The 25411-nt window shown below is 42.7% G+C and overlaps 2 protein-coding genes across 7 annotated transcripts in view; both read left to right on the forward strand.

Annotated features, from left to right (window-relative positions):
- The window catches only part of LOC143137498 (uncharacterized), a 22573-nt gene extending 11539 nt beyond the window's left edge, over positions 1 to 11034 (forward strand). For 5 of the 6 annotated variants that reach the window (XM_076297732.1, XM_076297733.1, XM_076297734.1 and 2 more), the window contains 4 exons: positions 165 to 239; positions 345 to 485; positions 2422 to 2537; positions 9093 to 11034. In XM_076297732.1, coding sequence (XP_076153847.1) covers positions 165 to 239; positions 345 to 485; positions 2422 to 2537; positions 9093 to 10248 — 1488 coding nt within the window. In that variant the 3' untranslated portion in view covers positions 10249 to 11034. The remainder of the gene's footprint in view (positions 1 to 164; positions 240 to 344; positions 486 to 2421; positions 2538 to 9092) is intronic. The other variant, XM_076297736.1, reaches the window with a different exon arrangement.
- LOC143138692 (NACHT, LRR and PYD domains-containing protein 3-like) overlaps positions 1 to 25411 on the forward strand; it is a 139438-nt gene that overhangs the window by 57740 nt on the left and 56287 nt on the right. The window lies entirely within an intron of this gene.

Genomic DNA, 25411 nt, shown 5'->3' on the forward strand with positions numbered 1-25411 from the left:
GGACAACGCTGCTGTCAATCAGTCTGTGCTTCATCACACACACCCCCATTCTTATTTCCTCTCTCGTTACTGTGTCTGATATTGTTTTTTTTTTCAGTCTGCAGTTGTGTCTAAACTGTGTGTGTGTGTGTGTGTGTGTGTGTGTGTGTGTGTGTCTCTTACAGCAATGCCAGTACCTCCTGCTGTTTTTACTCAATGCAGATGAGCAGAGAATCTTCACTACAGATCCCCGCCCTATTGTAAGTGTGTGTGTGAGTGTGTTTGTCTGCATGTGTGTGCATGATGCATGTTCTTTCAGGCGCATGCTCAGTCTTTTCCACATCCACTTACATTTTGATTGACAGGTGTCAGGCTACTCATCAGTGATACCGAGGCCCATGTGGCTGCAGAAGGTGCGGGAGAACCTGGAGAGTTGCTACCATCTGGTGGGGGAGTTCGTCTCAGACGTGCGACTCATCTTCAGGAACTGTGCAGTCTTCAACAGGGTTAGTATACAGGTTTAGGATGGAACACCATGTCCTGACAGTTTTAATCCATCTAACAAATATGGCTTGTTTTTATACAGCGGGGAAAATAAGTATTGAACACGTCAACATTTTTTTCAGTAAGTATACTTCCAATGAGGCTATTTGCATGAAATTTTCACCAGACATTAGTATTAACTCAGATAATCCACCCATATAAAAAAATCCAAACATTAAAGTCCATAGGTCGAGTTATGTGCAATAAAGTGGAATGACACAGGAAAAAAGTATTGAACACGCCTGCTGAAATTTCTTAAATACTTTGTGGAAAAGCCTTTATTCGTAATGACAGCTTCAAGGCATTTCCTGTATGATGAAACTAATCAGTCACAGTATTCTGGTGTGAGTTTGGCCCATTCTTTTAAACAGATAGTCCTTTATATTGAATATTTCAGGGGTCCCTCTTGTGAATCCTGATCTTTAGTTACCTTCCAAAACTGTTCAATTGAATTGAAGTCAGGCCCTTGATTTCCTTTCTCTGAAATCAATTGAGAGTTTCCTTTGCTGAATGCTTTGGATCATTGTCCTGCTGGAAAGTCTAGCCATGTCTCATTCTCATCATCCTGGTGGATGTATAGATTCTCCCAGAACAAAATGACTCCATTCATCATTCCTTCAACTGCATGAAGTCTGCTAGTACCATGACATGAAAAACAGCCCACACCATGATGCCACCACCTCCAAACCTCATTGTTGGTATGGTATTTTTAGTGTGATGCACAGTGCCATTTCTCCTCCAAATATGGTGTGTAGTATGACATCCGAAAAGTTACATTTTTAACCAGAATACATTCTCTCAGTATTTCATAGGATTGTTCAAATGTTGTGTAGCAAACTTTCAACGAGCTTCGACATGTTTTTCTTCAGCAATAGAATCATGCTGGATGAGCGTGCATAGAGGCCATGGTGGTAGAGTGCATTACCTGTGATTTTCTCTGTAACAATTGTACCTGCTGCCTTCAAATCTTTCTGGAGCTTTCTCAGAGTGGTCCTTGGCTCTTGGGCTACTCTTCTGACTATCCTTCTGACTTCCTGATCAGAAATCATGCAAGGAGATCCTGTGCATGGCCAGTTGATGATGTAGTGATGTTCCTTCCACTTGCAGAAAATGGCTCCAATACTGCTTGCTGGGTGATTCTGAAGTTTTGAAGTGCATCTGTAACCAGTTCCATTGATATGTTTTGCAACAATAAGGTTGCAAAGATCTTGGGAGAGCTCTTTGCTTTTACCCATCATGAAATGTTTCTTGTGTGACACCTTGCTAACAAAAAACCTTTTTATAGCCCACCAGTATGTACTAAACCAGCTTATATCAATTTGCACAGATAGGAGGGATAATTTCTCTAACTACTTATAGATTCCAGTTTGTTCCTTGCCATTCCTTGCATTTGTGTACTGCTTTTTCTTAGCGTGTTCAATACTTTTTCCCTGTGCCATTCCACTTTTTTACTCATAACACTACTTTTAGACATTAATGTTTGGATTTTTATATATGTGTGGATTACCTAAGTTAATACTAATGTCCGGTGAAAATTTCATGCGAATAGCCTCACTGGAAGTATACTTACTGAAAAAAATGTTGACGTGTTCAATACTTATTTTCCCCGCTGTATCTACAATTACGTAGATTATGTATCTATAAAAAGTCAAAAGGATTCACGATGGAATGCACGAACATGCTTGTTTATTCTCCATGATTTTATTCTAATTGATGTTCATTCTAATTGGTTGAGGCTGAGCACAGCCATTTCCTGTTGTTCCATATTATGCTGATTTTAAAGAGGAATATCCAGCTAGGTTCTTTATCTCATGTTTAGATACGTAAAACATGTCAAGTCTGTTGTGGACTGAAATTTCTTACAATGATGTGTAATTAAAAATGTTTCTTTCATTTTAGAACAATCAAGAGATTAAGGAAATGGGAATTAGACTCAGTACCTTGTTCGAAGAGGAGTTTCAAAATACCTTCATTGAAACCAATCAACCCACTCCAACACCTTCACCAGTAGTCAGGTATAACTTTGTGGAATTTGAGCTTAAGTGTGACATAAGGTACTAATGCAATTTTTTTGCATAAATTGATAGGTAAGGGCGTATCCTTTCAGAATCTGATGGGTGCCGCTCCGGCACCCTTGAGCATTTTCTTTAAAATGGCATCAGCTGCCACACCCCTTTTTAATCATATAAAATCATCTAAATAGACATTAACATATAAACCCATCATGTATGGTATCAAATTAAAGCTCTTTTCATACAGATATCAGCTTTGACCATAAAAAAGTAGGGGAAAAAATAGTTTAGGTCCCTCCAGAGAACAAAATACCTTTTGCAAAGTGACCTTTAAGGTCAAATTAGGTTCCTTTTCGCTGCATAATAGCTTATACATCTAAATCGTGACATGTTTGGTATTAAATTAAATAAATTATGGAACCGCCATGTAGCTTAATACATACAGGAATACAATCATTCAATAGTAATTAATTTTAATATGAATATTATAGCAAGTCTGATGTACCCTAGTTCACCAACTTGCGGGTTAGTTAGCACGTTAGCTTTAATTTCCCTTGAATCAGTCGCTGAATTTCAGACAGCAATGTTGTGAGGTACTTCCCAGGTAGTAAGTTCATTAATTATAACTGTCCTTGGATTTCCCCCAGAATTAAAGACAGCAATATTTTTCATCCTAACATTTTTTAATGCTTTAAAAACAGACACCACAGTCCAGGATTGATACAAACTAGTCTAAGTTATGAGGTACTTGCCAGTTAATCAGCACATTACATAACTATAACAGTCCTTGAATTTGCCCCCTTAATTACAGAGTAAACTGCAAAGTTGATTACAGGGGGAGAGGACAGAATCAATAAAATTATTTCTTCCAGTATTCCATATATTCCAGCAAGGAATGAGACGTATCATTTGGAATTACAACAACAAATATAATTTATGTAAATCAGTTTTATAGCCCAAGTATACTTGCTTATACAAGGAATTTGGTCTCTGCATTTATCCCATCCATGAATTAGTGAACACACAGTGAGGTGAAGCAGACAATGAGCACACATGAGGCGAACACATGTTCACTTGCTACAGTGGCGCTCGGGGAGGGGTAGCAGTGAGGGGTCAGGTGCCTTGCTCAAGGGCACTTCAGCCGTGGTTGTGGGCATGAGAGAGCAGTGCTCTTCAACCACTCCCCCCCCCCCCCCCCCTAATGCCTATTGTACTTTATTTTTTGCAAAAAGAAAGAAATCCTTAATAAAATAACAAGTCATTCACATTATAGTCTACTTTACGCACTGTCATGTCAGGGTGACACTACGACAAGCCTGCTCTGAAGACTCCCATTCAGTTTGACTGCATGGGAAGAGAGCGCGTCTTTTTCAGACAGACAGCACAATTCATTTTATACCAGCAGGCCGATCGGACAAACTATGGCGCCTCGATATTAAAGAAACGCCGACTCTATTCATTCCGAAAGTCCACCGCACAACAGTGCAACGTGCATGTTCACATTTTTAGTAACAACCGCCAAACTTGCTTGCTTGCCTTACACATTTAAGTTTTCCGACTATTTTTCTTACCTTCTTTTTTCCGCTGTGGATGTTATTGAGCTTGTAGAAGTTGTTGCATAGTGAAATGTGTAGGCCTAGTAAGAGGGCTGTTTTCCCCTAGGAACCTTATTTGTGTGTATTGTTTCCCCCAGGTTTTAATGTGGGAACCCGTGTTCTTCATGTGTATCATGTTGGCTGCAGTTAAGTGAAGTCCAGTAAAAGTGCCTAAACTGTTTTCCTTGTCTGTGCGTGGTTTCACTAAAAGTTACACCACTCGGTTACTACACAAGTTTTAACTCTTACATTCTGAACATCTCGCACTGCCATTGCCCGATGTCATTTCTGAGTCACTCCATAATCTGTCTCTCTTTTAAATGCCTATTCCCTGAATGGTAGACTACAATGACTATGTGTTTTATATATAATATCGAAACAAAACAACCCAGGCAGTCTCATATACGAGATTTTTAGGCCTCCTCCAATACTGGCAGCTGGGCTCATAGGTTGCAGATTTGCTTAGTGGCCTACCAAGGCTCTGCAACGAGACGCGACATGGGAGATGAATCATCGGTCAACTTGCACTGTAGCCTATTCTACTTTCTTATTGCACACTGGAGAGGGAAAAATGCTGGTAGGCTACGATAGGCTACTTAATTTACACTTTTTGTTACCTTTAGTGTGTGTGTGCGTGCGTAAGAGGGGTTGCTCAGTGAAACATCGGAATACACCAATTCCGCAACACCATCTCTGATAGCAGCCTAGGCCTAAACAAAGCAACATGCATAGAAGCAACTAGGCCAAATTACTGCCTGAAGAAAATTTTACTATTTCAAAGTGTGCTCGTTTTTTTTCGGATGTAGGTAACACAATTTAACAATGTATAGACTTTATTTTTTTCATTTGATTGGTTCAACCGCCACCTGCCCGAATTTAATTAAAATATTACATTTATTAATGTCATCCGCCCGATCCGTGGTTTAACCGCGTAGTCCGCGGCTGTAACCGCGAACCGCGCATCTCAAGTGGGGAGAACCCACTGATGAGTGAGTGCTTGTGTGTGCCATAATTCTTGGTGTGTGTGTTTGTGAGCAGAGAGGGAGAGGGAAATATTATGTTGAATGTGTTGTGTTGACTGAATGAATAATGGAATGTCGTGTGTGTGTGTGTGTGCGTGTGTGTGTGTGTGTGTGTGTGTGTGTACACTACAACACCCTGACTGCAATGACCGCTGACTCTCTCTTGTCTGTCCTGTCTTTGGCGCCCACTCGCCACACACGCCTCGTCTCCCTCTTATTTGGTGAGGCCTCATTGAGGCTTTAACTGTGTGTGTGTGTGTGTGTGTGTGTGTGTGTGTGTGTGTGTGTGTGTGTTGTATAGTTAGAGGTACAGTATGTGGGTGTAATAATCAGATATGTCATCATGTGAGGCTTCCTTGAGGCTTTAACAGTGTGTTTTTGTGTGTGTGTGTGTGTGTGTGTGTGTGTGTGTGTATGGCACTCTTTAATTGTTCAGCTATGGTGTGTACTGTATATGTGTAATATCAGGGTTCCCTCGGATCCTTAAAAAGTCTTAAAAAGTCTTAAATACAACTTTCGGTTTTTAAGGCCTAAAAAAGTCTTAAATTGTCTGGAATGTCTTGAATTTTCGAAAAGGATGTTTTAAATTTGTGTAGGCTATGGGACCGCCAGCGAGTACGAGAGAGCGAGTGAAAATGTCTCCACCCGGTTTCGTGTATTTTTTAAACGCAACTGTATAAGTGACTATAAGGCTACTGGAGGAAGTGTAGTGGTTGCAGAGTGAAGATGTTTTTCACGGGTGTCATTAAAGGCGTGAAAATGGCAAGAATATGTAAAAATATGCCTGACGTTTTCGTGGTGTAGCCGAGGCCTGAGAGATAAGCAGGTAGCCGTGAGCGGTAGAGTGAGAGGGAGAAAGTTAGCGATAGTGTGGCCATACGTTCGGATTTAGGCCGGACATACGGATTTTAAAAGCCCTGTCCGACGCAGTCTCAAGCCGGACACTCATTTGTCCTCCTTTTTGGAGTTGCGTTGGGCTTAGAATCTTATTTGCTGGGATGCAGCATCGTTTCACAAACTATGGACACGAAGACTGCTGGTCAAATTGTGCGCGGACCGGTGCTTCTGTTTGCTGCGCAATTTATGAAGGAACCACGGACCGACAGGAAAAAAAACAAACGTTTTTGCAATCAGGAAGAAATACTCGTGAAGTGGATCTGTTTGCATCTCTCCCGGGTGTGTTGCTGGCCTAGCCTAAGTAAATATATGTCTATAGCCTACCTATAATATCTGTCTGCAGCTTGCTTGCCAGCCTTTCCCAGTACTTCGCAAAAGTTGTGAAATATAACCAAATTTTTTGGTCGGCGACTACATAAAATGTTGGCTACATAAAAAAAACGCAAAATATGTGTGTGCTTGAGATGAAACCAGCAGTTTTTCAGCAGAACCATGAGAGGAGGACCTGTCTCTTAATTAATGGGGTGGTTTCACTTTTCCCATACATTTTTTTAAAACGAGTCAATGGTTTTACAATGTTTCAGTCCAGCTTTGGTTGGTTTAAATACAACTGGTGGGCAAAATTTGAAGTAGTGGATCAACTTTGATTTGCTGTGCTGCATATGGGACAATAGATGCACATATTAAATTATATAAAGTAGGCCTATTAAAATATTTAAATAGCTTAGTCTACCTTTGAAAAAAATATTGAAGGGAATCCAGTCCAGTACACATGTTTGGCAAGTAGCCTAGGCTACTACAGATACAGGTGAAGAACAGTCAGTCTCAACCAGTAGCACAACCAGATATGTACAGCCAGCTTTAAAAGAAGCACCCCAGACCCTAAAATTGGGCATTTATAGCTGTGAAGGTAATTCACACACAATTATTGTCTTTTGCCAAAATATATTTGGTAACTTCTGTAGACATCCAAAATGGGGTGGGTGTTCAAATTAGTAGGAAAAAAAAACTATTGCACAAAACAGTTTTAAGTTGTCGTATGTATCTTTTTTGCCGTGGTATAGTCTTAATTTTTACATTTAGATGTCTTAAAAAGGTCTTAAAAGTCTTTAAATTTGGACTTACAAAATGTGCAGATACCCTGTTAATATATGTCAGTGACTGGCATACACATGTTAGTGTGTGTGTGTGTTTTAATAAAACATATTAAAACTTCTCTAACACACAATGCTCTGGCCACTATATAGCCTTAGTTGCTGAAATGGCTTTAAATGTTATGTTTGTCATAACCCTTGATGTGTGTTTGATTGTGTGTCAGTGGCCATGCAGTGTATTTTTGTGTGTGTGTTTGTGTCTTTGTTTGTTTATCTCACGAAATGTGTTTGTGCATGTATGTGTGTTTCTCTCTCTCTCTCTCTCTCTCTCCAAATACAGTGCTTTAAAAAAAAGCCCATTTCAAAATGGAGATCAGTATGTGATGCGTAACAAGTGTGTATGTATGTATGTATGTACGTATGTACTGTATGTAGGTGCACTGCAGAGTAGGAGTAACTTTTTGTACGAGTGTTTGAAGTCACTGGCAATAGCAGTTCAACAGGAGCTTGCTCTGGTTCAGATGGCACAGGTAGTAGCTGTTGTCCATGTATCAGTCTCACAGCCTGAGAGAATAGGCTGTCTCTGAGTCTGGATGTCCTGGCAGCCACACTCCGCTACCAGACGCGCCAGACTTCATGAGGATGAAGAATTTGTGGGTGGGATGGGTGGGATCACTGATGACATTCTTGGCCCATTTAAGGAGCCTCTTTTGGTATATGTCCTGGAGTGACAGGAGAGCCGCCCCATGACCTGCTGGGCCAGCCTCACCACCCTCTGCAGTGCCCTCCTCTCTTGTGCTGTGCTGTTGCCAAACCACAAAGCCATGCAGCATGTTAGCACGTGATACAGTGCATCTGTACAAGTTATTACACAGCCATGCAGCAGATTAGCACGTGCTCTACAGTGCATCTGTACAAGTTATTACACAGCCATGCAGCAGGTTAGCACGTGATACAGTGCATCTGTACAAGTTATTACACAGCCATGCAGCAGATTAGCACGTGCTCTACAGTGCATCTGTACAAGTTATTACACAGCCATGCAGCAGGTTAGCACGTGATACAGTGCATCTGTACAAGTTATTACACAGCCATGCAGCAGGTTAGCACGTGCTACACAGTGCATCTGTACAAGTTGTTAAGGATTTCAGGTGTCATGCCGAATCTCTTAGACGTCACAGGAAGTACATTCTCTGATTGGCTGTCTGCCAGCTGTTCCGAATTCTTAGTCCACCTAAGGTCTTGACACACGTGGACACAGGAATGTAGCTGTCCACTCTCTCCACCTCTGAGTCTCCAATTAGTGGTGGCAGGTGTAGTTGGTCACCCCCTTCTCATGTCCACCTCCATCTCCTTGGTCTTGTTGATGTTCAGTGTGAGGCTGTTAGCCTCACACCATGTGACCAGTTCTGCCACCTCCCTCCTGTATGCTGACTCCTCATCGCCCGTGATGAGACCAATGACTGTGGTGTCGTCCGCCAACTTTATCATGATGATGTTGGACTGGACAGCGACACAGTCATGTGTGAAGAGGGTGTAATAGGGCTGAGTATGTGTTCATTTGTGAAGAGGGTGTAATAGGGCTGAGTATGTGTTGATGTGTGAAGAGGGTGTAATAGGGCTGAGTATGTGTTCATGTGTGAAGAGGGTGTAATAGGGCTGAGTATGTGTTGATGTGTGAAGAGGGTGTAATAGGGCTGAGTATGTGTTGATGTGTGAAGAGGGTGTAATAGGGCTGAGTATGTGTTCATGTGTGAAGAGGGTGTAATAGGGCTGAGTATGTGGCCTTGCGCTGTTCCAGTGGTTTCCAAGCTGTGACCTGGCAGTGAGGAAGCTCAATATATCCAAACACCATGACTTCACCAATGTTTGGAGGGAGAAGCGTCATTATGCTGCTTCAAAACAATTGTGTTCAAACAATTTGTGTGTGTGTGTGTGTGTGTCTTAAAGGGAGGAACACCAATGTGAATCCTGTGCTGAAGTTCCAGACTCCGGCAACTGGAACCCGGTGGCGCCTGAAGTCTCCACAGAGAAGAGCGTCTCCACCTACAGCCTGAGCTCTCCTGCAGGGAGCTATGAGTGCCCAGAGTCTGGTCTGCGCTGGACATGTGTTGGTCCAGTCACCCTGCAGTACCGCTTCATAGACTGGCATCTCTTGGCTGATGAGCTGCCCAACATGCAGTACAGACCAGCTGGACCTTCGATGGACATCAAGCTCATCTCAGGAGACCTGGAGGAGATCCATCTGCCACATTTCCTCTGTTTGGGAGGTAGCCAGTCTTTTCTGAAGGATGCTGTGGAGGTTCTGCATAAGCAGGACAGTGGAGTGTTTATAGAGAAGTGTGAGCTGAGTCGCTTCCATGCCAGGCTGGTCAAGCCCTCCTTTTCTCTTCTTGGGCCCTTCTACTCTTTGATGTCTCTCTTTTTCCCAGGAAAGGAGGACGAGAGGGAGAAACACATGAAGATCCATGCAGATGTTCAGGTCTATCAGTGCCGCACAGTACCCCTCACTTTCCGCACATACCTTCTGCCAGAGGATGCCCAGCTCAGAAAGTTATTGGAGGACCAGGAGGAGAGATTCAGAGGCCACATGCTCTTCAAGCCCCGGCCTGTGAAACCTCTTCAGATGAATGAGTTCTATGCTTTGCAGACTGACTGCGACTCCACAATTAATCCAGTGGAGCTGGACCTCAGATATAGCTCCATCGCTCCCAACTTCTTTGAGGTGTCCATAAGGCAGGCTTCTGAGTTCAGCATGGAGCTCCTCAGCTGTGCAGACCAACAGAGAATCTGGCAAGCAGGGGTCAAGAAAACAGAATGTTGCTTGGACAATCCCGACCAGAGCGGTGACAACTCATCAGCTGCTGATTTCCTCAAAAGGCACCATGCAAATCTGGTTGACAAGGTGAAAAATGTGAATGCGATAGCCGATCAGATGTTCTCAAAAGGTCACGTCAGCAAAGAAAATTATGACAAAATCTGGAAGTCAAAACTGGAGCAGGATAAGATGAGGCTGATGCTGGATTGTTGTGGAGCTTCAGCACAGGGGGCGCTCCTCAGTATCCTTCAGAGGGATTGCCCTGACCTGATGGAAGAGTTGGGATAATGAGCATTTAGACTGTATCCTTCAGAGGGAATGCCCTGACCTGATGGAAGAGTTGGGATAATGAGCATTTAGACTGTATCCTTCAGAGGGAATGCCCTGACCTGATGGAAGAGTTGGGATAATGAACATTTAGACTGTATCCTTCAGAGCGATGCCCTGACCTGATGGAAGAGTTGGGATAATGAGCATTTAGACTCAAAGGGAATGCCCTGACCTGATGGAAGAGTTGGGACAATCTGTAGGATAATCTAGACAGGAATGGTATTTTTTAATATGAAAGTTTCTTTTTACTCAAAACTCATTTTACTATGCATATGCTTAAAGAATCCAGGAATATAAACAAGCCATGTACCTACAGGTAGCATTGTGGAAGCATTGCTTTTTTTATCATGCCATGAACATTTTATTATTCAATTACGTTATTTTATGGGAGAGAGAGATGAGGTCACTGTATATGCCTGTTGGTACACCTGCCACTAGATTGCTTTCCCCAGGTAGCACTCTGGTGCCGTCCTTCCTTCACTGCTTCACCAGGGGGCGCTCTGGTGTCGTCTTTCCTTCACTGCTCAGTATGTACTGTATGTTCTACAGATTTGTACCAACAGGGGGCGCTCTAGTGCTGTCCTTCCTTCACTGCTTCACCAGGGGGTGCTCTGGTGCCGTCCTTCCTTCACTGCATGTGAACTCTATATTTAGCTCCTACTGTATGTTCTACAGATGTGCTGTGATTCCCTGTGTGATGTCATGGTGGTAGTAATAAAGTCTCCAGATGTGTCTTCACTTTTATATGGAGTTTAAATATCCCAATTGTCCTTCATTCTCAATGTGTTATATTTATGTTTATACTTATTTATCAGTCATTCCAGTCTGAGCTTCCATCTGGTTGGTGGCAAACCCAGGTAAAGGACCCACCGGTGTTCTGGACCACCAGTATTCTATCGAGAAAGATCTGTTTCAGATAGACGCCGTATCACATTCGGGTCCAAGTTGCCATGGGGACATGAGTTTGAGTCCGGTCCGGGTCAGTTCCCGATCCTGCCCCATCTATTTCTCCCTCTCGCTTCTTGTCAGTCTCGTTACTGTTCTATTACAACATAGAGCAAAACAAATGTGTTCAAGAATGCGGTCAAATGAAAATTTCCTGAAATGTACCTCAAGGTTCTCTAACCTTTGACCCTGAAATGTACCTCAAGGTTCTCTGACCTTTGACCCTGAAATGTACCTCAAGGTTCCCTGAAGGGAAAATATCTGAATACGGTATGTTGGCTCTTATCTGTGTTCATCCTCACTGAGAAGACCAGACACACGGCCAGCCATTTAAAAACTCAGCATAGAGAGAAGTATAGCAGACATGGGGCCTCATTTATAAAGGCTGCTACACACACACACACACAAAGATGTGTGTATACATTTTTTACCACAAACATCAACATTTATAGAAAAATACTATGCAGAATAAGATGTGCATTTCTATGCATATTTGTTCATTCATATATTGCTGACTCTAATGTATAGTCAAACCATTAGCCAATCTAGTATGGATTGACATACATGCACAAACACACACACACACTCACATACCTTCACCCTGTCACTCAGTCATCACATGGTATCACACACATACAGTACAGGATATGTCTACTGACAGACATAGAGACACACACACTGCATTCCCCTTAAATTGCATTGCATCATCATTCACTTGGGAGCCACTAACATAAGCACATACACTCCATGCTTGATCAGTCAAAGAATGTGACACACACACACATACTTCATACTTCAAGAATGTGACACACACATACACAAACACACATCTTATCTTCACAGGGTATCACACACTAGCAGACTCCATGTAAAGGAGTACCTACAACCCCAAAACAGAAAAAGTTGGGATGTTAAAATGCAAATAAAAACAGAATGTGATAATAAACAAGTCTCGTAAACCAATATTTAGCAGCAAAAAGACACAGACAACATATCAAATGTTGAAAATTAAATTTGGACTATTTCATAAATTTGGACTATTTTTGAATTTGATGCCAGCAACATGTTTCAAAAAAAGTTGGGACTGGAGCATCTTTACCACTGTGCTGCTTCACCTCTTCATTTAACAAAATTCTGTAAATGTTTAGGAACTGAGGAGACCATTTGTTACAGTTTTGAGAATGGAATATTGTCCTTCCCGAGATGCTTTGCGGGCGCGTTAAAATAGCTTGACGTCACCCTTAGAAATAAAGTGGAGTGTGGCGCAGAAGTCGCGTTCCCCGCAGGGATGTGTGTTGAGCTCCCTGTTGTACTCTAACACTCAGCACTGGTGCCCCGCAGGGATGTGTGTTAAGCCCCCTGTTGTACTCTAACACTCAGCACTGGTGCCCCGCAGGGATGTGTGTTAAGCCCCCTGCTGTACTCATTGTACACTCATGACTGTATGGCAACTCACACCTCAAACACCATAATTAAGTTTGCTGATGACACCACCATAATCGGCTGTATCACGAGTGATGATAGTCTGCTTACAGAGCAGAGGTGGCAACCCTGACATCTTGGTGCCAAGACAACACCCTGCTGCTTAACGTCAGCAAAACCAAGGAGCTGATAGTGGACTACAGGAGACTGCAGGAAGAGGAGCACACACCCAAAGTCCTTTTAGGCAAGTCCCTCCACTCGGCGGCAATATTGCAACGTATTTTGGGCACTCATCGGGCATCCTATTCGGCAGAAATGCGCGTGCGCAAGGCTTCACGATACCAACTTGCTCCAGTGGCTAGTTCACAACACATGATTGGCACGATGTCTGCACAACACACCACATAATTGGCTCAATGTATTCACATCACACCATATGATTGGCTCAATGTATTTACATGTCGACGTTTTGCCGAGGAAGGGGTGGGATATGTGTAGACAACGGCATTACAAAATAGCCCCATGCATTTCTATAGAGGATTTTTTGAGTGCTGTGTCTCCTCATTAGAAAGTCTCTGACACACCCATCTACATTGGGGGCACAGCAGTGGAGAGAGTCAGCTGCTTCAGATTCCTTGGAACTAACATCAGCGAGGATCTGAGCTGCTCACATCATATAGGTACTGTATGGTCACAAAGTCAGCAAGACAGCGGCTCTTCTTTCTTCGGCGGCTGCGGAAGTTTGGTATGGACGGTGAAATACTGACCAACTTCTACTTCTGTACCATTGAGAGCATCCTGGCTGGCAACATCACAGCACGGTACGGTAACAGCACCGCCCATGACCGCAAACCTCTGCAAAAGGTGGTCAGGTCAGCGCAGCCCAATACAAGGACTGAGTTACCAACTATTCAGGACCTTTACAGCCAGCGCTGCAGGAGAAAGACCAAGCGGATCCTCGCTGCCCCCAGTCATCCCAGCCAAAGTCTCTTCACCTCCTACCATCTGGTAGAAGGCACAAGAATATGTGGACCTGTACCAGCAGATACAGAGACCGTTTCTATCCACAAGCCACCAGGATGCTGAACTTTCATTATCTTTCTCATAGTTAATCAACCTCAGACCTCAGGTTTTTTTTTTTTAATTCATTTATTTATTTTATAATTCAAATGTATTTATAATTTAAATATATTTGTCCTATATCTCTCTTGCCACTTGCCCCCACCCCCACATACAGGTGCACCCCCCTCACTCACACACACCATTACACCATGACCCCTCACTCACACACACCATTACACCATGACCCCTCACTCACACACACCATTACCTCACTCACACACTCTTACACCATACCCCCTCACTCACACACCATTACACCATACCACCCAAACACACACACCATACCCACACACTATCTTACTCCTCCCCACACACACACCAATTCCCCCCCGCCATACACCCCCCCCACACACATCCAAACACACAACACACCCCTCTCCCCACACACAGGTATACCCCACTCCTCCACACACCCCAATAGCCCCCCCCCCCCCAAACACACACACACAATCTCATCATCCCCTTTTCATCAACCCCCTCCCCAACACATGCAACACCCTCCCACACATCCCATAACCCCCCCCCACACACACACACACCACCACCACCACGACACACACACACAGGTACACCCCCCCACACACAGGTTAGGCAGGATTGGCGTGCAGTGTTAGTTAAAAAAAATGCTATTTCCGGGTAAACGTAACTGCAGACAGGACAAAATTCAGCGCACTGGCAACGTGTTTATCGACCACTTTTAGTCGCTTTGTGTTTTCCTTACGGCTTCGACGCCTGCAAACAAGATCTGTCAACGTTTGAGGTGCCGCGGACACTGCAATGATTGGAGCCACTATGATCATATTCTGATATACCTTTGTCTAAATTCATGTGTGTGTGGGTGTGTGTTTCTGTGTGTGTGTGTGTGTTTCTGTGTGTGTGTGTATGTGTGTATGTGTGTGTTTCTGTGTGTGTGTGTGTGTTTGCAAATGCATTGAGACATCACAGGCTGATTTCCAAATGTGCAGTTTGTGACTTTTTGGCAGCTCTATCTATCCACCTGTGCAGCTCACCATATCCACATACTGGCATCTGTGCAGTTGGTTTAAAGTGTCAGATTTAGGTCCTCTGTGGACATGTGATATAGACTACTCACTACTGTTCCATGCAGTTTTATTTTGATCTTGGCTAATCTAATGCATATGTTAGGTTAGGGTCACATGGTAGGACAAGCACTGACTTACAGGCTCACTAATGATGTTCAGTGATGTCTATTAGCTGCGCCATAATTCTGACCCCATGCTGTGAGCACCAAGCCTAGGCTGTGGATGTTTACAAACATTGAAGGGGTGTATTTGGTAAAAGCACACCTACTTATAATCAGCAGACAATGAGCACCAGGAGTTGAGGCCTGCTGTGGAAGCAGGGCCTAGTTCCCTTCGTTTGTTAGCCACATTTGCTAGTTTTCCTTCCTTTGTTTGTTAGCCACATTTGTAGATGCTAGTTCTCCCTCCTTTGTTTGTTAGCCACATTTCTAGATGCTAGTTCTCCCTCCTTTGTTTGTTAGCCACATTTGTAGATGCTAGTTCTCCCTCCTTTGTTTGTTAGCCACATTTGTAGATGTTAGTTCTCCCTCCTTTGTATGTTAGCCACATTCATAGATGCTAGTTTTCCCTCCTTTGTTTGTTAACCACATTATATGCTGTGGCATTTGGGACAACTTTATGGACTTATGTTGGAATTTACACCAGCGTAAATAAATAACTAAAAACCTGAACCAAAAGACGCTTGCGCTGTCCCAGGTAACAACATGGAGCACCGGTCAGACAGTGCCAGCACACCACAGGTATGTTGACCACTCTCTGAGGCTCCTGCCAAGCTGACACACACTCATGCAGTCACACATACTGTAGGACCTGCTACCAAGTTCTGCACTGTTGAAGGGTAAAGTGTGGAAGTACAGTCTTGAGCTAGTTGGTCACACTCAGGAGGACGCAGAGGAGTAAGTTTGATGATGGGATTTTTTTTTTCCAAATAAGGCCAATATTTGGCAATTAGGATAACAAAAATAAACAAAAGAAAAAAAATTACTTTCAATAAATGAAATAAACAATTGACATAATAGTCAAAAAACAATACAACAATTGTAGCCGGCAATAATGTTTGACCTTAACAAGTCACCATAGCACAGAGAGCAACAAGGACTCATGTCCTGTCACGTACTGCTCCCCCTATAAACTGACTGACACCGTATAAATAGGCCTGAGAACCACCACTAAGATTGGCACATACCAACTCTGAAACAAATGACAGGGGTGTTCCAGGTAGCCAACATGAAAAATCTAATACAGCTATTAATGATCAATCTAATACACTAGAAATACATATAAACCATAATTCACTACCGTGCTCAGTTTGACATAGTCAAAATGTGTATTAAACAGCAAATAATATAAAATACCCTAAAGTTTGAATCACTTCCGGTTGACCCGGAGGTTTCACTGACATTTAAACGGGACAGTCGCGGCACACATTCTTTTATACAAACAAGACGAGACAAGACGAAACACCGGTAAGACAAACATAACGCTGTGATAACACATGTATCTATTGAGCAAAAAATAAACGGAACAGTTAAGACAAAGACATTTGTGTTGCGTGGTTATTTTAACAGAATATGTGACGTGAATAGTAAATGATTGTAAACAGTAAGCGATGTAATGATAGTGGTTGGTAGCATGCAATAAATCACCGTAGTGTTTGATGGTATGTCGACTAGTTAAACAGCTACGGGATTACGGCAGAGGTGTATGATGAATGACAATGTTAACAAATGATTTTAAAACAGTATGGAGGTGAACTGAACACATAAACACGTCGGACAAACACACACAGGTAACAATTACACTCAGTCCGTTTGCATACTAAAGGTAGCGCCTCGCTACCGTGACGGTGGGTATGCACCCGTCACATGCACCACATGTAGGGCTAGCGTGTAGGGAGCTTTGGCCTTCTCGTCTCCTAACACATAGTGTTACCAGAAAATGGGCTTTAATGTGTAGCCTACATACACATCTGCTGTATGACAGTGAGTAGCCTACTGTGACTAACATGGCCGCTTGTTGAGTTGCCTTTAATAACATCATCACATTTATAACAGCTCAGTCTGACAAGACTTCTAGAGGAAAGTGATGGACTAGTATTCCTATTCATCTCTATGGGAGATCAGCCAGTGATGGACTAGTATTCCCATTCATCTCTATGGGAGATCAGCCAGTGATGGACTAGTATTCCTATTCATCTCTATGGGAGATCAGCCAGTGATGGACTAGTATTCCCATTCATCTCTATGGGAGATCAGCCAGTGCGTTCAGATCAGGAGGACAGCAGAGAGGGCAGCGACACACACTTCACACAGCGGCAGCAACATTCATATCTTAAAATACTCTTCTAATCCCAAGAATGGCTGAAGCTGCCACTTCATGTCTACAGATGTTTATGTTATACTGATTTACTAAATCTCAATCAATCTCAATCAATTTCAAGTCAAACTCACTCAGAAGGAAAAGGAACTCCAGACATCCATGTCTCGTAAGTGTACATTTACTTTGATTATATGTGCTTACTTACTACACAGTTTTGTAGTTTTACATTACATTACATTACATCACATTACATTAGGCAGACACATTTTTAACCAAAGCGACTAACAACATGGTAAACAGTTTAAGTTTTAAAGCAATTCTCTCAACAATTCTAGGACAATTTAAAAAAGGTAGAGTACAGTAAGAATAAGTGCATCAGTGAGTGAGCTGATTTGTGTCAGTTAAGTGTCAGTTCTAGGCAGGTGGTAAGTGCTAGAATCAGCCAGACTAGTTGTAAGTAGTGCTATGAGAGGAGATGTTCTCTAAAGAGCTGGGTCGCAGAGCTAGACGTCGTTCGTCTGAGGAGCGCAGCGGTCTGGAGGTAGCGTATGTCTGCATGAGGGCATTCAAGTAGGTGGGAGCAGAACCGGAGACTACTTTGTAGGCAAGCGTTAGAGCCAGGGCTTTGAACCGATTTTTTTTCCCAATCGGTTCGTTCCGAACAGAAACGGAATTATAACGTTTCCGGTTATGAGTTCCACCAATAAATTGACGTTCCCGAACCGGTTAGAACAAAAAAATACTGTTCCCGGAACGGTTAATTTCGTTCCTGTCAGCTGTTTAATGCTATAGAATTATGTCACATCTTTCTCATCCATCTTAAACCAAATGTAATAATATTACAACCATTATTACATAATAATAATTATATTATTAATAATAATTAAATAGGCCTACAATTATTTCAAATGTGTAGTTTATTGTTAAAAGAGAAAATTTCCACACAAACGTAACGACATTATTAAGACACATGGTTATGTCACTCGGGCAACAACAAATTGTAACTGTCGTCGGGGGAAAGGCCATCCAGTAGGCCTAATCAGGGGCGCCTGCAGGAATTAATGCTATGGTACACACACCATCAACCCCCCCCCCCCCCCCCCCCGCAAAAAAAAATCACTCGTGAACAATATTTGTCCGTTTTAGGTCCGTGCATTGGTCAGCAAAAAAGTAGCCTACATAGCATAACAACATCCACATGCAATAATACAACGACAATGTCTACAATGACCTATTCATTTGGACAACTTGATACAGCCCTATACAGGCTAAAGTTACCTTTAGTTTTGTTCTAGCGTAACGTGACGTCTGGCTTTAGCGCAGTCTAACGTTCTGACAAGCACACCAATTGCCTAGCTTGCCCATCTGGAATAACTCCTAGCTTTGCTGCCTCCATCCTTTCTGTTTTCGTTGTTTAAACTTGTGATATCCATGATGAGTATTGAGTTAGTGAATTAGCTCAACATTGTGTGCTGATAACCATATATAGATAGCCGAATAAAAGAAAACAACAAGTAGCCTATTGCGTGTCTGCGTGCGTATTCTCTCTCCTGCTCAAACAAAATGCGTGCACGTTAATTTTGATAACGTGTTCACTAACTTTACGTAATAGATGGTAAATAGCCCAATGGCATGCAGCTAAAGGGATACTGTGCATATTTGGGAAGGTATGGTAGGCCAATTTGGTGTAAATACACACACACAAGGGAAATGTTCTGTTGTTGAGTAGCTTGATGGTACGCACAGTGCGTACGGACGTACACCTGCAGGCGCTCCTGGGCCTAATGTTCGCTAGTCCATTATTAACGTGGAGTCGACAAATATAGCTATTGATATTGTGTTTGGAATGAGCGTTTTAATTAACGATGGATCGTAATTCACCAGTTATTTAAGATGTGGAGTGGAGACTTTGTAATCCATCGCTCTCTCCATTCAGTCAGCGAATGTCTGATGTGATGTCACAGGAAGTGAACCTCATGGTAACGTGCGCAGGAAAATAATGACTTTTTTTTTAGTTTATTAGGCAACGAAAACTTTGAGGAACGAAATAAAACCGGTATTAACCGGTTACCATTATTTTAAATAAGTGTTCCTGTTCCAGAACATAAAAAATAATAACGTTTCCGGTTTCGTTTCTGTTCCCTGTAAAATACAAAAAGTTCCCGGTTTTCGTTTTCGTTCCTTGAACCGGTTCAAAGCCCTGGTTAGAGCCTTGAATTTAATGCGGGCATCCATAGGTAGCCAGTGTAGCTGGATGAGCAGTGGACTAACGTGCCCTTTTGGGTTGGTTGTAGACCAGGCGCGCCACCGCGTTCTGGATCATCTGAAGGGGTTTACTGTGCAGGCTGGAAGACCTGTCAGGAGGGCGCAGTAGTCAAGTCGTGAGATGACTATTGCCTTAACCAAGAGTTGGGTAGCATCTTGAGTCAAGTAAGTCCTGATTTTCCGTATGTTGTAAAGTGCGAAACGGCATGACCGGGCGACCGAGGCAACATGATCGGAGAAGGTTAGTTGGTTGTTGAGAACTCCTAAATTTATTGCAGCTCTGGTAGGTGAAACAGACAGGGAGTCAAATTTAATGTTGATGTCATTGTGTATGGTAGGTTTAGCTGGGAGGACCAGCAGTTCAGTTTTTGAGAGGTTTAGCTGGAGGTGATGTGCCTTAATCCATGTAGATAAGTCTGAGAGGCAATCCGAGATCCATGTTGAGACCAAGGGGCCATCAGGTGGAAAGGACAGATAGAGCTGTGTCGTCTGCATAGCAGTGGTATGAGAAGCCGTGCGAACGGATAATCTGTCCCAAGGAGGTGGTGTAGATAGCAAAGAGAAGGGGGCCCAGCACTGAGTCCTGGGGGACCCCTGTGGTGAGATAGTGAGGTGCAGATAGCTGTCCAAGCCGTTAAACGAGCATCCTGTGAGGTAGGATTCAAACCAGTAGGATTATCATACTTCTCTCTCTACTGACATAGACACATGCACACCAGACAATGAGGGATTCTTGCATACGTCTATTTTCAGAAAGGCAACAGATCGGAACACTACAGTATACTACATGCAGATAGCTTTCACCCGCCATGGCTTATCACTAACATACCCTATGGACAGATACAGAGATTAAAGCGTATCTGTGACTCAGATCAGGACTTTAAGCATCAATCTATGGATATGCAGCAGCGCTTTCGACAGAGAGGGTATCAAACCCAAACTCTCGTTCAAGCTCATAATCGAGCTCAAGCACTTGAGAGGAAGAGCCTGCTTAGGTCTAGACCCCCAAAAGTGCCAGCTCAGAAACCTTATTTTGTAGTCTATTGTGGGTCTTCAGAACAATTGGTCTATTGAACTATGACATTTGACAGAACTTGTTAGGACAATACCACCCACCGATACTGGCATTGGGGATTGGGCCGATACTAGGCCCATATACTCGTACTCATAAAAAATCACCAATACCACCCACCGATACTATTTAATTACACCGTTGCCCCTACATTATGGTAGCTTAGCTTCTGCTCTTAAACAACACCAAAGCACTTTTCCTCTGTTGCACGCATGTTATTTGTTTATCCAACACCGGCTTTGGAAATAACGATGTCCACAGACAAGGTAGAGTATGTTGCATGATTTAATGAAAGTATGATGTATTGCGACATCAGAAGCAAGTTCAATTTGTAGTTTCTTATATCTCATTCCATCGAACTACAGATCTGCTACCCGATCTGGCAAACTTACATAGTGCGGTTATAGCCGATAGAGGGCCATGAAGCGAATGCAGAAGTGCTTTTCACCTTGTTATGAGTTGATGAATCACTGAAACGATTTTGGAAAGATTATTTTAAGGTACAAAAAACTCTTTGGTGTTGCTTTAAACAATGCATAAGTCTCCTTCACTAACTCTGCTTTGGCAGGTTCTGCGGCAGTAGCAGCATCTTCTCTCTTTTCCTCTCTCAATGAGTAGCGCATACTTGCTCTCACTCGATCCACGCCCATAAAGGAGCCACACCACTTTTACAGTCTCTACAGTCTAGGGTGATGGGTGATCATGTTTTTTGTGAGAGAGTGCAAAATAGTCTAGTTAATCATTTGTTTAATGAAGATGTCGAGACATTACCAGCGTGGAGGCTTGTTTTAGACAAAATTGTTTGTTTATTCTTAGTTTGAAATATCCTGCTATTATATATTTTATTTGATTCTCATTATTATTTATATTTATTTTAGGCTTATTGTAACAACCAGAGCAGAGAAGAAATGAAACATATGTTCCAATTCATTGCAATTTTATGCTAGTTATTTTGTGGTAGAAATATCAATATCGGTGCTCGTTTTGAAAACAATGGTATTGGTTCATCCCTAAGAACTCTGGTTTGATTAGAAGAATTAGAAGTGGCTCTTCTGAATGGTGCATTCATTGTTACTGTAACTTAATGACATTTATTCTGTTTATGTGTTATATGTCAAGAACCCGTATGTCTTAATAATGAGCATATGAGTCAAATGATGAACTCTACTGTCTGCCAGCCCCCTGCAAACCATCTCTCCATGTATGCCAGTGTGTGTTAGTGTACAAACTCCCTGCATGTTCATGTTATGTTCCTTTTGAGAAAATATGAAAAAATATTCATTCTGAATCTACTGTAGCAGAGCTATTGTAGGAATATTGTGATGATATTTTGTCGACAACAGAGGTGTATTTGTGATTCTGTCATTGATCCAGATGGACACCAGAGGAGGCAAAGTTCCATGAGAAATTCAGATCTACACTGAAGAGCAAGATTCAGCATCTCGTTGAGGGAATACCTAATCAGGGAGAATCCAGACTCCTCCAAGAGATCTACACAGATCTTTACATCACAGAGGGGGAAAGAGGAGAGAGGAGGTCCAATGATGAACATGAGGTCAAACAGATAGAGAGAGCATCCTGGAGAGAAGCAGCACGAGGCAGAACAATCAAATGCAGTAACATCTTTAAACCCTTAAATGATCCGTCTGATGATACATCTGATGAATTTGATGACACATCTGATGAGTCTGATGATACATCTGATGAATATGATGAAGCGTCTGATCAAACCCAAACCCAACACAAACCCATCAGAACAGTGCTAACAAAGGGAGTCGCTGGCATTGGGAAAACAGTCTCTGTGCAGAAGTTCATCCTGGACTGGACTGAAGGAAGAAACAATCAGGATGTCCACTTCATATTTGCTCTTCCTTTCCGAGAGCTGAACCTGATGAAGAACAAGAAACTCAGTCTGGTGGAGCTTATTCAACACATTTTTCCAGACATGAAAGATTCAAAAATCTTCACCAGCTCAAAGCACAAAATCATGTTCATCTTTGATGGTCTGGATGAGTGTCGACTTCCTCTAGATTTCCAATCAAACCTGAGGTGTTGTGATGTGACAGAGCCAGCCTCAGTGGACGTGCTGCTGACAAACCTCATCAAGAAGAATCTGCTTCCCTCTGCTCTCCTCTGGATCACCACCCGGCCAGCAGCAGCCAGTCAGATCCCTCCTGAGTGTGTGGACCAGGTGACAGAAATAAGGGGATTCAATGACCCACAGAAAGAAGAGTACTTCAGGAAGAGAATCAGTGATGAGAACCTAGCCTGCAAAACCATCACACACCTGAAGTCATCCAGGAGCCTCTACATCATGTGCCACATTCCAGTCTTCTGTTGGATTTCAGCCACAGTTGTAGAGAGAGCATCAGTTGAATCAGACCATCTAGAAATGCCAAGAACTCTCACTCAAATGTACACTCACTTCCTGATCATTCAGACTTGCATCAAAAAAGAGAAATACACAAAGAGAAAAGAGACAGTTGAAGAGATGATTTTCAAACTGGGGAAAGTGGCTTTCCAACAGCTGGAGGAAGGCAATCTGATCTTCTATGAGGAAGACCTAAGAGAGTGTGGCATTGATGTCGCAGAAGCATCAGTGTACTCAGGACTGTGTACTCAGATCTTCAGAGAGGAGTCTGGGCTGTACCAGGGGAAGATGTTCAGCTTTGTGCATCTGAGCATTCAAGAGTTTCTTGCAGCTTTATATGTGTTCCTCTGTTTCAGAAACACAGAGAGAAGCATTTCTGACCTACAGCAAGCCACTCAGCTCTCTACTCTGTTCGGAGCTGCAACACTGCATGACCTACACAAGACTGCAGTGGACCTGGCCTTACAGAGTAAGAACGGACACCTGGACCTTTTCCTCCGCTTCCTTTTGGGCCTCTCACTGGAGTCCAATCAGAATCTCTTAATGCACCTACTGCCACAGACAGGAAGTCAACCACAGAGCTCAGAGCAAACATTCCAGTATATCAAACAGCAGATCAGAAATCAAAGTCATTCTGACAGAAGGATCAACCTGTTCTACTGTCTGAATGAGCTGAATCACCATGCTGTAGTGGAGGTGATTGACAGGAAGCTCAGGAGCTCAGGAACTCTGTATGTAGACACGCTCATACCAGGAGAGTGGGAGACTAGGAGATTTGAGTTTAAGACCCCGTTTACACGAGCATGTGTATTTTTATAAACGAAGACATTTCCCTACGTTTGAGCCTTTCATTTAGACGCAAACGGAGAATTCGCCCCGTAAAACGGTTATCCAAAAAAACTCCGGCCAAAGTGTTTTTTTGGGAAAACTCCGTTTATGCGTTTGGTTCTAAACTGTGGTAAACGGAGTTTTGGGCAGCCAATGTCACAGTATGCGACAGAAGTACACCAAATGTGCGACCAATGTTTACATTTACATGTTCTCACGTGCTACTTTTCAGGGTTCTGATTGGTTAATGTGAGCTTGAGCTTATCGTTAGACTGCCACTGTGGTTTGGCATACAGGGGTTCGTGTAAACACATTTTAAAAATAAACGGTCTCGTGTACATGCAGTTTTATTTGCAAACGTAGATGGCCAGATATTCGTTTAGGAAAATACCCTGCTTCGTGTAAACATAGTCTAAGATTCCAGAGGAGCAGTTGGATGAGTTTGACCTGCAGAAGTACATAAATACACCAGAGATTGATCAGACTGAACTCCTCAGTCCAGATGAAGTTCTTCAGAGGCTGGTTCCAGTGGTCACATCAGCACTGTAAGTAAACCATTTCAAAACTGTGCAACTCACCGAGTGGTTAGTGGTGTTCGTTGATGTTCCAAAACAAGTAGCATTGCGAAATACAATTTCTGTCATGTTTTATTTGCCATTTTGTAAAATCCCATTGATTTCTGTTGGAAGACTCATTGCACGTTGATATTACTGCGCCATGTGCTTCAGGCTCAAATATTGAGCGGAAGTTTATGCGTAAGGGTTCTCAAGTCTCACGCAATGGGCGTGAGACACACGCAATTCAACAAGTTCACACACACACCTTGCATTTCTCACGCAGAAATATTACTAGGGATGTCAAGGTATCTGCATAATTAGTAGAGGAGGCGCAGGGATATGAGAGGATTTCTCGCAGGGTTCAGAACTAGCGCACCACTCACCAGCCAAATCAAAAAAATAAATAGCCACTGACATCCAATCAAAAAATAGTAGGCTATTCGTTGTATCCGGGTACAATTTCAAAATAGCACATCCCCTCCCTACAGCCACATTATGCTTGAGTGGGGTTACACGTTTAAGATTTCAAAACTGCACCAACATTCTTTTTATTCAGAAATTCAACTGTCTGTCATTTGGTAAATCAGCCTACTTATGGCACTTTACAGAGTGTGTAAATCAAGCCTTTTCACAAACATTTGGCCTAGCCTACTTTATGGCAAAATTATTTCTTATCTATAAACTAAACTGTCGGTCATTAAGTAAACATAATGATTGTGTCGTTATAGCTTTGTGTAACCCAGACATCAGCAACGTTCATTTTACACGACCAATCACCCTCGTGGCTGCCTGCACTTTCCCTGTCGTCACGGCTGCAACTTTCGCACTCGTTTGTGCTTTTTAGCGCCGTGTTCATCAGGTCCCGGGACACCCGTCTGAGCCTCCATCAACCATGTCAACAATGAATGAAAATTAACTTATTATTAACGAGTGTTATCAATTTGAGCGAGTACATACATTTTTTTCTAAAGATACAGGACTGCTGCAGACCTGCCAACCACCATAATGTAATAACAACCCAAGATAATGAACTTGCTGTCCTTATAAAAAAAACAAAAAAAAAATGGTCTCGGCATGCACATGTTTACTCCAATGGTGGTGACAATATAGTCTACTCAAGTGAATAAAGCAATTAGCCTAATAAATAAAATATTTGTCTCACTCAGTACATATACAT

This window comes from Alosa pseudoharengus, unplaced genomic scaffold (genome assembly GCF_046254945.1).
Source record: "Alosa pseudoharengus isolate Yale_2024_CS ecotype anadromous, Long Island Sound unplaced genomic scaffold, YU_APseudo_1.1 YU_APseudo_1.1_scf_21, whole genome shotgun sequence".
NCBI classification, from domain to species: Eukaryota; Metazoa; Chordata; class Actinopteri; order Clupeiformes; family Clupeidae; genus Alosa; species Alosa pseudoharengus.